At 43.1% G+C, this 15,603-nt stretch overlaps 1 protein-coding gene across 7 annotated transcripts in view; it reads left to right on the forward strand.

Moving 5' to 3' along the window:
- Adamts17 (ADAM metallopeptidase with thrombospondin type 1 motif 17) overlaps positions 1–15,603 on the forward strand; it is a 321,741-nt gene that overhangs the window by 175,177 nt on the left and 130,961 nt on the right. For all 7 annotated transcript variants that reach the window (XR_015441655.1, XR_015441659.1, XR_015441658.1 and 4 more), the window contains one exon: positions 14,912–15,013. Coding sequence is in view for 2 of the 7 variants with exons in the window: in XM_004852682.4 (XP_004852739.1) it covers positions 14,912–15,013 (102 nt within the window). In the remaining 5 variants the exon portion in view is untranslated. The remainder of the gene's footprint in view (positions 1–14,911; positions 15,014–15,603) is intronic.

A 15,603-nucleotide genomic window follows, 5' to 3' on the forward strand; every position in this document is an offset into this window, starting at 1 on the left:
CAATATCAGCTATAAAACAACCAACCAGTGCCATGACCGAATTATACCTGATAAGCCGCCAAAGAAATATTAATCATACATTGCTTATCCCTGTGGTTAAACACATTAGAAACAGATTGTGTGAGGATGGATTGCAAATGTGTATTAGTCATTTATACTCTGTTTCACAAGAAACCAGTACATTAAGAAACCAGGGTCCCCAGTATGCCATCCCATTTAGTTGAGACTTTCTGAGGCTCCATGGCCAACCTGTGTCTCCACGTCCGTCTTTGCACTAGTGGTCACAAGAATGATGTCAAAGCTTCTCTAGTTATTTCAGAAAAATCTGTGCTGCAAAATTCTCAACAGTATTCTCCAAATCACCATTGGCACGCTTTAATCGGGGTGGGGGTGGGGGGGCTACCTACTAGATGTATAAAAGAAAACAAACTCACTCATAGCTAGGAGGTTTTTTGTTTTTTGTTTTTCGTTTGTAATGGGGATCAAACTCAGGACCTTGCACTTGGGAGGCAGGTGCTGGAATCACTGAGCTAAATCTCCGGCCCAAGGAGTTTTTAAGGGAATGCATATCATGGAATTGCAACTCCAAAAATCTGGAGGAATCTCTTAAGAAACACATTCCTGCATGGGAATTGAGGACATTGCCCATATTCCCAAGCCTTGAACTCCACGACAGTGGTGATGGGAACTTCACCAGCCAGCCCCTTAGCTGACATAGAGAGGCTGGGAAAGACCTACGCATTAAGGAGGTCTGTGTGTGTGCGCGCATGCCCGGGTGTATGTGTGTTCAGAAGTTCTGGAACTTTGTCTTATAGAGAATAAAATGATGAAACACAGCAGCCGTTGGACATTCCCCTGGGTATAGAGCTGTGGGACACACTGGTGATAAGGACTTGAAAGTTTTATGGAATACAGAGCAAAAAGCTAGGGAAAAAAGATCCGGGATTTTGAGGAAGATACTAACCACCCCTCCTAGAGGTGGGCTATTTTCATTTCTCGGGCGTCCCTTTGCTGATAGAGGAGCCCAGACTTTCCTGACCAAAGGTAGAGAGTAGAGGCCTGCCTTGGCTCAGGGGACTATATTACTTTTTCTCAAACTTGTAGCTCAAGTCCATATTTCCTGCAATTAAGAGGAATTGTAGATATTCTCATGCCATGTAACAGTCACGGCTGACTCTACAAAACAGCATTTACCCTCTCCACTCCTTCCGTAGTAAAGTGGTTATTAGGAGCAGGACCAGGTCTTGTAATGTGTTGACAAAAAAAAAAACAAAACATGCATTACTATATTATACATTTAGAGTTTTTAATTTTGAAAACTATATTTTGATTGAACTGTTTCCCTGGTAAGTGCATATATTTTGTAATCAGGGAATGACACACTCTGAGAAGGGATTTCTAGGTGCCACCAGGTGCTCAGAGCCCACAAAGGCCAGGTATTGTTGCTGGAGAGTGGCTGGCATCAGCCCACAGCAGGAAACAACAGTTCCCCTGAGTGCTTGCTCTTCTTTGGGTAGAGTTTCAAAATGCAGAACTTCTTGTTACTACACGTCCGTGTGTGCTCGACACTCATAGCTGTATTAAAATTAGGAACCACCCCCTTGCTCACAGGTGTAGCATAAGTGATGAGGGAAAAATATTGCTGAAGTTGTTTTGGGAGAGTTTAGGGTTCAGATGTTAACTAGGTTGCTGCTTTCTTAAACATTTACGTACCAGAGGACTAAGAAAAATTACAGTGCCATACATTTTACTTTTTAAAACTCTGGAGCCCACACACTATCCCATTGAATCTCTCGTGTCTGTCTGCAGAATGCTGTTATTATAAGGCGCAAAGCTGTCTGTGGAAATATAAACTACAAAAAATTGGCATCAATAGCTGGCATTTGTTGTAGAAGTTATTGGCAAATACAGCTGTCTCCTCTTTTAGCCAATGGTAATGTGATGTTTTTAATTCACTAAAGCATTTCAAGAAAGTCCAAACATAGAAGTTATAAACACTGGATGGTAAATATTTATTAGAAAGGGGAAATGAACTTTATGCAATTAGCCCAATCAATCTTTTTTATGATTACAAGTTCCTCCTGTCCTCCAGCAGCAAAGTCACTCTTTAACAAGGCTCCAGAGCTATTTGAGCTCAGATATTCTGCCAGGTGGAACTGGGTGGAGAGGCCTCGTGTAGGCATTGTCAGCTGAAAGGAAGAATATGGCAGTGCTAATGGAGACAGCAAAGGAGGGGCAGTCAGGAGCAGGGCAGTTAGAGCAACATCCTGACCATGATGCCTGCTGCCTCCCAAGGCCCTCATCCCTGTCCCTGTCCCACATGGCAGAGGAATTCCCCCATACAGCCTCGGGAGGTTCTCAGCCAGAAGAGGTTATGTAACGATCCCCCATCTCTATACCCTAAATGCGTCACTACAACATATTCCATCATCATTGCTGTGAAACTCATGCACAGCTGCCACAGATACAGAGGAAGGCAGCACTCAGAGGAATGACACTAGCTGGGGATTCCGTGAGCCCAGATGTACCTGCCTGTCCTGGCATTCACAAAGGACTGTGGCACCCGTGGTGTGATTTTTTGGAATACTGTTGAGCAGCAAAGGAAGACAAATGTCTACATCGGTCACAGGCATCAGGGTTTTGTGTGGTCTTTTCTTCCCAATAATTGCTCCTTTGCTCTTTCTCATGGAACCTTTTGGCCTTTGGAACAGAACAGCACACAGGTACAATCCATACTGCACAGTGGTGAAGAAGATGGTCTCGCTAATTGGGCTGCTCCAGCTCCCATCCTGCCTCAGGTCCATGAACACATTACAAAGTCTCTCTGTGCCTCAGTTTTCTAGTTTGTAAAAGGTAAAGTAGCCTTAAGGACACATCGTAGAGTTAAGAGAGTCAGATAACAGCTAAGAACTGGAGTGCTTAGTAATTAGCACATACTCAGTAAATTTTCCTGGTATTATTCCTCTACCACCTTGGTCAGCTTTCCATTCCTGTAACCAAAATACTTGAGCATATCAACTAAAAGGAGGAAAGATTTATTTTGGCTTGTGGTTTCAGAGGTTTCAGTCCATGGTTGGTTGGCTCCATTGCTTTTAGGCCTGTGGGGCAGGGTGAGTTGGGATATAGTGACAGAAGAGCATGGTGGAGAACAGCTGTTCACCTCATGGCACCTGGGAAGAGAGCCAGAGAGGAAGTGCTGGGGACCATCAGTTTATCACCCTTGTAATCTGGTTAGAGCCTCGTGAACCAATTACCTTCTAAAAGCCCATCAGGAACCAACCTTTCAATATAATGAGTCTTTGGGGGAACAGTTTGAATACCAACCACAAACCCTGTTGCCTGCCGTCAGTGGAGAGAAGACATGTGTTAGCAGTCCATTATGTTAGACAGTCGTTCTTTCCCACTTTTCTCTGTGCTCTTCTCTGTTTCCCCTGGCACCCTAAGAGCCTGTAAAGCCCAGGGATTGCTCACCAGTGTCTTAATATCTCTTGGCAAACTCCCAGTCCCCAGATTGGAAATCCTTTTTCTGTCCTGGCCATCTTGATGTGTAGAGAGATCTCTGTGGCACCCAAAAAGTAAAAGTGTCAAAATTCCACCTGGGAACAAATTTCTCTTTTCTGTTATCAGTCCTGTCTAAATCTTGTGAATCATGAGAGGCTCTTCCAGAAACTGTTAGAAGGTTCTGTGCCCCACTTCAAATCCTGTCTTAAATTGGCTAGGGGAATGGGTTTCAGGTGTTTTTATTTTTATACAGCTTCTCCCAGGATTCTTACCCTCGTTTGGAAATTGCTGATCTAAATGAAATCTGTACCTTTAATGCCAGTGGACCTGGCCAGAGCAGGCAGCTGACAGGGTCCTGGAGCCTGCTTGGCTCTGCCCCTCTCAGACAGACTGGGCTGCACAGTCATACCTCATACCGGGAGTTGGACGCCTGGCTGAAAGCTGTCTTGCCTGTCTGGGTCTCACCTTCCTGCCCAGCATCTGCAGCCTCTAGAAGCTGTTGGACTTTGGCAGCAGATGGCCCTAATTTTCCAGAAGCGTTTGAAAGTTTATGGTAGACAGCCTTCTCAGAGAGTTCCCTAGTTGAGTGTTATCTGTCATTTCTTGCTACCCCTGCCAGCTGGGTGCCTGGACTCTGCCTTCATCCAGCCCCAGCCCCAGCCAGGTGAGGGTCTTTGCTACCCTCAGGAACGTGGAAGGAGCAGTCACGCCTGGGAAACAGGCCTGGCATGCCGCTCTGGGGGAAGACTTCAAACTACAGTAGTGTTTGTGGAAAATTTAGATTAGTCACTAGTTCATCCAGCTCTTGGCTTTTTATTTTGTCTCCTTTTGGCTTGTGTTATCCGCAACACATTGTTGAGAGAGTTTATATAACCATTCCTTTCTGGAGCACTCTGAGCTGGAGCTGCTCTCTCCATCAGTGGGTGCCCAGGAGGGAAGAGGCAAAAGCACACCTGTCACCTTCATGGTCCTCAAAAGGCCACCACTAGTCAGAGAAACGTGGTAAGGCTCGAGTGCATGATGCACTGATGTGCCTGACCTTCCTGGGTTTGGATGGTGCACCAGAGGTGGAAGATTGGCCCTGGCTTAGTTATGTGCAACGTCTTGAAGAACCGTGTGGCAGATCGGACTGGATATGTCATTAGCCACACCTTAAACATAGCTCCTCCACTATGGAGGAATCAGTGGTTTTCTGCTGCAGTTCAGGCTTTACCACAGAGGGTGGGAACTGGGGGAATCTGGGCAACCCCCGCCTTGATTTAGGTTGAATGGCTTCCCCTTCATCTCTTTCCAACCTGTTTTAGGCACTAGATTTTATGGAAGCTCATGCTGACCAGCAGTGTGCGCAGATAAATCCTCATATCCCTAATCCTTTTTAATGCTCAAAAATCTTTTGATTTTGGATTTGGATTTCTGAGTTGGGGATGGCCAACCAATAAAATCTCTGCAAATATTCCAAAACCTGACAAATTCCCAAATTGGAAATGATTCTGGCTCCAAACATGTTGGACAAAGGAGCCTCAACCTGTAGACCCCCCTAGATGGAGGGAGCAGCCTAGAGCCCAGCAAGGAGCATTGTGTTCTGCTGCAAATAAGAGAAAATGCTGAGCACTCGTGCCCAGCATGTGGTTCAGACAGAACACAAAATCTCAAGGGAAGAAGTAGGAAGAGGAAGCAGGAATGCTGGCAAGGCAGTATAATCTGAGTTTAGGAATATGTATTCCAGGGTCAGGATGGGTCTTACATCCACAGCCTAGGCCAGCAACTTAACTGTGCTCATCTGCAAACTGGCATGATGACTTTCTCACAAGATTAGTGTCAGTAATGAATGCCTGGGCTTGGTTAATGGTTAGTGTATGTCAGCTTTTGTCTTGTGCTATTGATTATAAATGCATTCATTCATTTGCTCATTCATTCATTCAGTGTGTCTTTATGGGGTAGGCATATGTGCTGCTAGGGCTGTGTGCTCACTAATAAGATGAAGAGTCAAAGAGGCAGCTTGGGACCAAAGAGCTCAGGGTGCATCACAGGAGACGTGTGGACCTGTTCCCTAGCAGAACCAGTGAGGTTGGAGCACTTGTAGACCCCTGATGGGTTCTTCCTAGTGGGCATGGAGGAAAGAGGGCAGTTCCTTCTTCACAAGGGCTGAGCTTCTTGGATTTGACCTCGATGGATGCATCACCGAGATGATTTATTTATTGTCCTGAAATGTGCTCCCTGAAGGCAGGCAGGACATCATGCTCACCACCCACACTGTATCTCCCATGAAACAGGACACATCCTGCAGGTAGGGGACGCCAAGAAGGGGCAGGGAAGAGCCTGTGAGGCCAAAGCAGTGGCCAATGCAAGGGCACAGAGTCACTGTCTGGGGATGGTAGGACAGACAGGGATGCATGGAGGCATCAAGGAGAGGAGAGGGGTGGGAGTTCTAATAGGGACTGTGGCTGGCCTGTGACAGGTGTAGGGCTTTTAACTGGGTCTTGAAGAGAGTGAGTGCCGCTTTAAGTGGCATCTGTGTCTTAGATTTGCAGACTGGGTTAAGCATGAAAGAGATTGTAATCAAGAACCAATTGGAAGTAGCAGTTGCAGTTGTTCAGATGAAAGAGGAAGACTTACAGAGGCAGTGGTGTTGAAGATAAAGCTAAACGATTTGCTCTGGAGAAGCCAATACCAGTTTTTAATTCATCTTACCAGTACTTAGTGAACAGACATTATGAGCCATATGAATATTTATCAAAGACTATGTTAGCTTTCTGAAACTGTCACAAAATACTCAAGATAATCACTTTACAAAGAGAGGTTTATTTGGCTCATGGTTTCAGTCCATAGTTGGCACTGTTGCTTTTGGGCCTGTGGCAGCATAGTACATCACAGCAGGAGCACATGACAGAGCAATCTGCTCATCTCATGGTGGACAGGAAGCAAAGAGAAGAAGAAGCAGGGGGTCCCACTGCCTCCTTCAAGGCATGCCCCCAATGTCTGGAAGACCTCTTCTAGGCCCTAAGTTTCCACCACCTCCCAGTAGCACCAAGCTAGAGGCTATGTCTTTACCCCATGGACCTTCAGAGTCATTTTAGATCCAAACTACTGTGTAACAAAGTCCATTCTTATTTAGATGCTTGGTTATTAAAGTGATTTTTTTGGGCATTGTTTTCTGAGCAAGCAACATATGTGCAAGATATAAAATCTAAAATACAGGCATTTATATATTTCCCTTTTCCTATAATTATTGGAATATTCGTCAATTGCCTTTTTTCTCTTAATGTGCCTTGGAGTTGGTTAGTACTAGTTCAGATAGAGTTGCCTTATCTTTCTTCGTTTTTCTTACTATAAATTGTGTTCTATTGGAACTTTTTATTGTGGGATAATTTTAGCTCTCAAGAGTGGCACATATAGTGAGTACTTTCATAATCATAGAAACTGTTATTAAAATGAAGAAATTTACAGATAAATATCAAGTGTTTGAGGAGATAGATATGCTTACCCTGATTTGAACATTATACAAGGTATGCACTCATTGAAATATCACATTGTCCCTCATAAGGTTGTACAATTTTTATGCCAATTTAGAAATTAATTTAAAAAACTAGAAATTCATTTTGGTACAGTACCATTAACTGAAAAAGACTTTAATTTCACCAATTTTCTCATTCATGTCCTTTTTCTGTCCCACAGTCCAAGCCGAGGTCTCCTGTTGTATTTAGGTGTCATGTTTCTTAGTCTCTGATCTGTGACCGTTCTCAGCCTTCCCTTGTCCTTTATGATCTTGACACTTTTGGAGACTTCTGTTCAATTATTTTGTGATTTGAGATTGGCTGATGTTTTCTTATAACTATGTTGAGGATGTGCATTCTTGAGAAGAATACCATTGAGGTACTGTGGTTAATACGTTGTATGAATGGTGATGTTATCTTCAATCACCTGGCTAAGTAAGGTATTATCTTGCAGGATTCTCCAGGGTGACTTACTATTTTTCCCTGTTGTCATTTACTGTTGAGTTTATCTGTTGCAGTTTCCTAACCTGGGCACTATTGACACATGAGGCTGGATAATTCTTTGTTGTTGGGGACTGTTTTGTGTACTTTAGGGTGTTTAGCAGCATCCTTATGAATGCCCCTGACCTACTAGTGATGACCAAAAACTGTCCTCAGACATTGCCAAATGTCCTTTTGGGGAGAGGGTCAAACAGAGAATAGCTGATCTATAGGATAAACAGCTAGAAGTGGATAAAAAAATCTTTTTTGTGTGTGTGTTTTTGTAGTTTTAATCACCTACAACACAACATAAAACATACAGAAAAGTGCAAAAATCATAAGTGTATAATTGCATTTATTTTTCACAAACTGAGCACGTAAGTATGAGCAGCACATCAGGAAATAGAACATTTCTGAGTTCCAGAAGTTTCCCATTGCCGTTTTTTATTCATTCACCCCCTTGCAATAACCACTGTCCTACCTAGTTTTGCCTGTCTCTAAACAAAATCCTGTTTGTGTATCAGTTATTGATATTGCCTAGTTGACCTCCAAAGAAGCTTATCTTTGTACATTTCATGACAGTAAAGGCAAGTGCCTGCTTCCATACATCTTGACCTAGTCTTTCTGATTTTTCTAATCTGAGTATTTAAGAAATTAGTCCATTGCAGGTAGAACTGAATTTCTTTCATTAATGAGTTTAAGTCTTTTATCATATATTGAAAGGCCAGTGTGTTCTCTTTTCTGTGAACTCTCTTCTCTCTCTCTCTCTCTCTCTCTCTCTCTCTCTCCATCCTGTATTAATTCTCTCTTCCCTCTTAATAAGTGAGCACATAATGCAGTGGGTTGAAACAGCGCATTCTTATTATCTCTTAGGCTCTGTGTATAGGGGATGTGTGCATGGCTTAGATGGGTCTTTACAGTATGAAGGTGTTGGCTCCAGGTCTGCAGTCTCATGAAAGCTCAGCTTCCAAGCTCACTTAGCAACTGTTGGCAGCACTCCATTCCCTGAAGGTTGTTGGACCAAGGGCCTCAGTCTCCTGCTAGCTTCTTGGTCAGAGGCTGTCCCCAGTTCCTTGCCACATGGTCCTTTCTAACATGGCAGCTTGTGTCATCAAAGCAGACAAGCCAAGGAAACAATACAAACTTTCCTGGGAAGACAGAAATCAGTCTTTTATAACCTTGACATAGGTGTGACTTTTTATCATTTATGCTGCATTTTGTGGATTAAAAGCAAATCATAAAGTTGGAAAGATGGTGGATGTGGTATTCGGTAAAGACAAATGCAGGAAGCAGTGGCTTCATGTTGCAGCCCCTGTCCCAGTGGCATCATCATGAAGAGCTCCCCGCAAACTGTCCAGTGCCATCCCAGAGGCATGGAACTTTGTTCAGTATCTAGCTTTGTGTTCCTGCAGATATGCAAGTGGAGAAGCAGACTTTTATCAAATACTTCAGAGGAGCTGGAAACCTTTGAGTTTCTTGCAAATATATTACCAAAGAAAGCTTTTAGCTAGTAGATACCTCAGAATGCTTGAAGAAGAAAGGAGGGAGGATGAGGAGAAAGAGAATGATGAAAATAATAATAATGAAGGCAAATCCTTAACTAAAAAGGAAATGCTGTAAAAAGCATTCTGGTGAGGACTCACCTGGCTTAGCATCACTGCTTTGAAGTAAGCAAGACATTGTAGTCAATTTTAGTCTCTTTGTTTTCTTTAGTGCAACTTTTGTACCTTCATTTTGCTGAGATTTCTAATAGGTAATATCTTTTCCTGGCTCAGACAGGGCATCTCATGCATCTGTACTATAAATAGCTGAAGGGCAGATAGCCGAGATAGCCACCCTCTTCGACAGGCTTACACTGAAGTTCTAGACCACTAAGAAAGAGCTATCTGTGTAATAATCAGGTGCGACCAGCTGGCCCTACTGCGACTCTGAGCTGTAGTCGAGTTTGCTTAACTTTTTAATTTACTGGTAGATCATGTGTTTCAAAATTTAAGTATTCTTAAGCTGTGGGAGGCAAGTCAGTAGATTTTAGCCCATGCTGAAAGGGAGGATGTTACCTAAGGTCCTGAATAATAGCAAGAGACAGAGTTGGCAGAAGCCATGCTGGAAGGTGGCCTCATCCTCCTAAGTGGAGAATTTCTTTGCTCTTCGTGGTGTATGCTTTCTGACAGCTGTTGTCTTCTCCACTCTTGCCTCTGTCCCATTCTTTCTGTTCTCTCTTTCCAGGAAACATACACCAGCATTTCCCATTCGGTCCTCCCTCTCTCTTCACCCATCCTTTGTATCTCTCTCCTCCTCAGCTCTCCACACTGCATTCTGTCTCATTTCTTTAGATCCGTTTTCCAGTCACCAGTTCCCTCATAGCAATTCATTAATTCTTTTCAACAATTATATATTTAATTTTTAAATGTTTGTTCCTAGTTTCTTTTTCAAATTTCTCCCTGCACAATCCATAGTATCTTGCTGCTTGCTTGTTTATGCAATCTTATCCTCTTATCTTTAAACATTTTATAGTTACTATACATTCTGATCTAATCATTGCATTTCCCAGCACCTGGGCTGTTTGAACATTTTGTTTCTGCTCCCTGCTGCCTGTCACTCAGGTGCTCAATTGTGAGTTTACACTGTGCTGAACAGATCTGTGAAATCATGAGAGTCTAAATGGTCATGGCGTTCCTTCAGGAGGACTTATATTTGCTTCATCAAAAGCCAGGTGCTGGCTGCCTCTCACTTTTCCAGACTTGGTAAACACCTTTTAGATTCTCTGGCTTGTTCAGGGTGTTTCAGCTTGACCTTCTGACCTCATTGCCAGCACCAGACTTACTGCAGTGTCAAGACCATCACCTGTCCTCAGGGGAACCCCATCCTCGTATATGTTTATCACAGATTGATCTGTTTGTATGTATGGGTAACTATAGATTTGTAGATATTTTATAATTGCTTTCTTTCTATTTATAATTGCTTTCTTGGCTGTTTCCTCATGCTTCTAGGCTCACTTCTGGTGAGCTCAGTAACAAGAATTATGTTTTATTAAGCACTTAGCCATTTTATCATGGAAGGGCAGGCCTGCATCTTGCAGAGCATCTTGTCTGCCCTTTTTGTGGGAACAGGGGTGTCCCCCTCAGTTACCCTCCTCCTCAGGGCACCCTCTGGACCCTGCCTCATGAGCATGACAAAAAGAATCCATCTCCTCCTCCTCGCCCTGTCTTCCCTCTGCTCCACTGCCCAGTTTTATTGTTTTTCACAGTGATTATCTTTTTACCTTTAAAAGCTCTCGTATCTCAGTTCTTTTATTTATATTTTATTCTTCTCTTCTCCCACCTAGAAAAGATAAAGAAATTGGTGTATACAAGCATGCAACTTCCTTCTGCTGCCATCCACCACATTCTGCTTTGTTTTCCAGTCGGTTTTTCTTTCTACCATTTCTGCTTTGTCTGTATTTCTGTTGTGTGCATTCTGTTCTTTATCTTCAATCCTCACATTGATTTCAATCAACACTTGGATCCTTCTTCCCTACTAGTATTTTCCCATGAGTTCTCCAGCTAGTTCTTAATTGACTGAAGTTCATTCTATGGTATTTTCTCTAAAAAGGATCTAAGTAATTAAAAGTTCAAAAATGTTTTCAGTTACCAAAATTCTTGAGTAACAGTTTAGTTGATGCAAGCTGAGAATGCTCCAATGAAATATTTGAAATGCTTCTTACAGATTTTGGATTGTTTGTGGGGGAGAAGATTAGGGAATATTTGATGTGAAGGAGATGTCATGCAGGTGGGACCCAAGTCTAAACATGAAATTCATTTATGTTTCATATATACTTTATACACATAGCCTGAAGGTAATTTCACACAATATTTTCAGTGTGCCTGTGTTTTGACTTCAGCCTGTCACATGAAGTCAGGTGTGAAATTTTCTACTTGTATTGTCATGTTGTAACTCAAGAAATTTTAGATTCCCAGATTAGGGATGTTCTTTATCTGAACTTATCTGAACTTCTTGGGTCACATGGTCTTTCTTTGTGACTCTATCACCATTTCCCTACCACCTCAGGGATGCTGCTTCCACAGAGATACCTGTAAACAGCCTGGTGTCTTTTCCCATTACCTGCAACTTGATCCATTTTCCTGGCTGCCTAAAGGTTTTTTTCCTTTATCTTTGGATTATAATAACTTTATCAGGACATGCTTCTAGGTTCGTGGTTCTTTGTCATTTTACTTGGAACAAAACTTTCCTTTTCAATCTGAAACTGAGATCTTTCATTTCAGTACAGGTTCTTGAATTCATACTCAAATACCCTTTCTGCTGCATTATTTCAGTTCTTTTCTTTAGGATGCCTGTGATTCTGAGAGTCAGCTTGGGCTCTTTGACCACCACAGATCACCTGCTAGGGCTGTTGTGAAGCTCAGGATGATGGGAATCAGGGGACTTTGTCATTTGTAAAGAATAATGAATGAAAGCTGTCAATCTAGAAAACATCAATGTGACAGGTGATCATGTTGTCTGTCCTACTTGTCCATTAGTGAAAATGAATCCCAGCCAGGGTGACTTCTTGGCTTGGATACACAGGACAATGCTGGTGGCCAACCCTGGGTCAGAGGCTACACTAAAGTCTCCTTTCTGCCCTTCCCTCTTTTCTTTGGCTTTAAACTGAATCCAAAAGTGATCACTATCGTGATTTTCAACACCGTAGTCTTGTCTTTGAACTTTATATATATGAAATTGTGCTTTATTCCATCTTGCTAATATGCAGTAATGTATCTTTTCTGTTGTTGATGGGCATTTGGGTAGTTTCACACTTGAGACTAAAACAAATATTGCTGGAATGAACATTCTTGACAGTGTCTTTGAGGGACACATACACAGGTTTCTTTTCAGTACATATTTAGTATTGGAATTGGTCAGTAGTAGAATGCTCATGTCTTCAACTTTAGTGAATACTGCCAAAGAATTTTCTAAAGTTAGAGTCTTGCCATCAGTACAGAGAGTTCCTTTTGGGCCATATCCTTATTAATACTTGGAATTCTCTTGTTCATTCTAGCCTTTCTGGTGGTGTGCAGAGATGGATGAGATGGATGGATGGGTGGATGATGACAAAAGAGATTGGCTACATTTTCGTATGTTTACCGGCCACTTAAATATCCTCTTTTGTGAAATGCCTGTTCAAGTCTTTTACCCATTTTTCAACTGGGTCTTTTTTTATTACCTGAATTTTTGCTTTGTTTTGTTATTTTTTTAATTTTTATTTATTTATTTTTATTTAATTCTTTTCTTGGTACACTGTAGGTATACAACACAATTACATTTCTCATTGGGAATTGTACCTTTACATAATGCATCTTGGTTCTTATTTTTTTCCCCATTCCTAGCCCTCCCTTCATGCCCTCCACCCTTCCCTGTTTACAAAGCCTTTATTTCCATTTTTTTTGTTTTGTTATTTAATGTATTCTAGATACAAACATTTTGCTGGTTCTATGTTATGAATATCGTCCCCATGTATTGAAATATCTTCTCTCACTTATTTTGATAAACAAAAGTTCTTAATTTTAATGGACTATAATTCATTATTTTTTTCCTCCGTGTACTGTTTGTATTGTTGAGGAAATCTCTACCTAACCCCATTGTCCTCCTCTCTGATGATTAGAAAAGTTTTATGAGAAAACACTGTCTATAAAATGCATAATAAATGGCTCACACCACCTCCTTCCTCTCTTTCCTCATGTGGCTGTCCTCCTAATCCCAAGTACTCCTACCTCATAAATTCCTCTCCCGAGTCAGCCTTGCCTCCTGAACATGTGTCCATGCATAGATGCAGCACTTTTGAAGAAATGTGAGGTCAAAGTGCTAGGAATCAAATATTTAATGAGGTGCAGTCCGTCTTTATAGGACCAGCTGTGCTGCACTCACTGCTCTCATCCTTTTACCATTCCACCGAGAGCTGAACAGTAATGGGAATGTGTAGACTTTTCTGACCCAAATGTACAGTATTCCACTTGAATCATCAGCTTCTTTAAGGGCACAAGTCGGCTTCTTTATACTTGAAAAATGAGAAAGAGCTGTGGGCTTTGCTCAGCTCGTTTTAAAAGCACCCTCCAATTCTGTTTTCCTCCCCTTTCTCTGCTTTATTTTTGTCCCTTGGACCTCTAAACATTTTTGACTGGAGACAGCACAGTTGCACATCTATTCTACGCAGATGTTTGAGATTGCTTGGATCAGCAGCCCCGTAAACACTCTTTGCCAGACACAGAGACAGTGCTCTGCCACACCAGTGGCCTTTGCACCTTCACCTTGCCCCAGGGACACCAGCAGATCCCCTGGCCACGCCCTGGAGGTGAGGTCTCCCCACTGCAGCTCGGCCTCGAAGACATGATTGGGTCTGGCATCCAGGAAGCCCTATGTCTTTAAAAGCTCCTTAAGTACATCTGTTTCCAATTCTTAGGCCGTGAGGCAAGGATTTGGGTGCAAGTAGTTTATCTGGGAAGCAATCCCGGGAAGTACTGTGAGGAGGCGGTTGGGGGAAGGAGGCAAGAAAGGTGCGTTGCTGGGTGGGTGACTGTCATGGGCAGCAGGGCCACCCTGCCAGGACCCTCTGCAGGAACATGCAGAGCATGCCTCGGGGTCATCTCCCCAGGCAGGACAGCAGTCATCCAGCTCCCACCGCACAGGTTGATGGTGCTGTCTACACCCGCATCCTTTGGGGCAGGACTCTGGCCATGTCTGCTTCAGTGATTTTGATTAATTGTTTCATTCTAAGCACTTTTTCATGTTCAAATTTCTTATTAATACAGTTGGGAGTCTGTGTTTTTAAATGCCTGTTCTTGCTATTTTAATTGTACATTCATGAATGTTGCAAAATTCTCTAGGTGAAATACTGTAAGACATTATGCACAGCTGGGCTAGAAACCTGGCGAGGAAAATGGAACGCTGCTTCTGTAACCCTGCAAGGGCTGAGCCCTTCATTGTCCTTTGAGATCTCACTCCCAGGCCTCATGAAGGCTGCATACGCTTCTGCGCTGCAGAGCTGCTTCTTCCACCAAACTCTCTCTGACGGGGTTTAGTTAGACCCATATCTTGTGCACCCCCAGCAACCTGTAGATATTTGCCTTGTCCCTCACTACATTAAATGAAAAGGAGACTGTTTACAAATAGCTCCTGGGAGCAGGGGCTGTTACCCTGTCACTTCCTAGGCCTCCAGTGCTGGATTCTGGATCGGCTAAATTCAGTCCTTTAAGATAAGCCCTCCAAGGAGTCAATGTTAGGAATTTCATTGCACCAAATGAACCAGGAGAAATGATGTTCCTATTCTCTGGACATCAAGACTCATCCTTTCCCCACATTTCAAATTCCACATCTAAACACAGATAGCCCCACATCCCAACCCCATCCGTGACCTGTGCCCGCAAGTGTTCTTGGCAGTCATGGTTCCTTCCCTTGTCCCGCAGCATCTGATGTGCGCTGGGCTGTGGTGCCTGGTAGAAGGAGACACATCCTGCAGGACCAAGCTGGACCCTCCCCTGGACGGCACCGAGTGCGGGGCAGACAAGGTAACCCCAGCCTCCCAGCGCCGGGGCAGCAGCACACACCTCCTAGAGGCGCTGGTGTCTGTCCTGCTGGAAGACAGCATGCACTCCGCTCAGGAGCCCTGAAACATCACCCAGGGCACTGTGGAAATGCACACAGAGCCTGTTTTCTTGTAAAGATACAAGAACCATCACTTGATATTTTAGATTAGCTCCTTTTGTCACACAAATGAATTTCCTTGAAAGGGAAAATCTTAATCAGTACACTTTAAAGGGAAAACAAATTTCACATGCCATGCACAAAAGGCTATCATAAGTGAATCTAAGGAGAACAGTTTTATCCAGTTCTGGCTAGATGCTAAGAGCAAGACATCCTTGTGTCTGGGAGAGAGCCTGAGTTACCGAGGAGAGCTGGTCAGGTCAGCAGCAACACAGCTTTCTCCATGGTCCTGTTGCATGCCACGAAAGAGTTAAGTGATATTCCATTCCCACTCTGTGATTGGAGACTGCTTTATCACACACTTAGGAAAATCTGTTCTAGAGATTAGCTTTCTTTTACCCTCAGGAAAAACTGAGGTGCACCCATAAGGAGCTGCCTGTGTCATTTCTAAGCA

The sequence above is a fragment of the Heterocephalus glaber genome, unplaced genomic scaffold (assembly GCF_053883595.1).
Source record: "Heterocephalus glaber isolate CG9 unplaced genomic scaffold, H.glaber_assembly_v1.0 deba00001531, whole genome shotgun sequence".
Taxonomy (NCBI): domain Eukaryota; kingdom Metazoa; phylum Chordata; class Mammalia; order Rodentia; family Bathyergidae; genus Heterocephalus; species Heterocephalus glaber.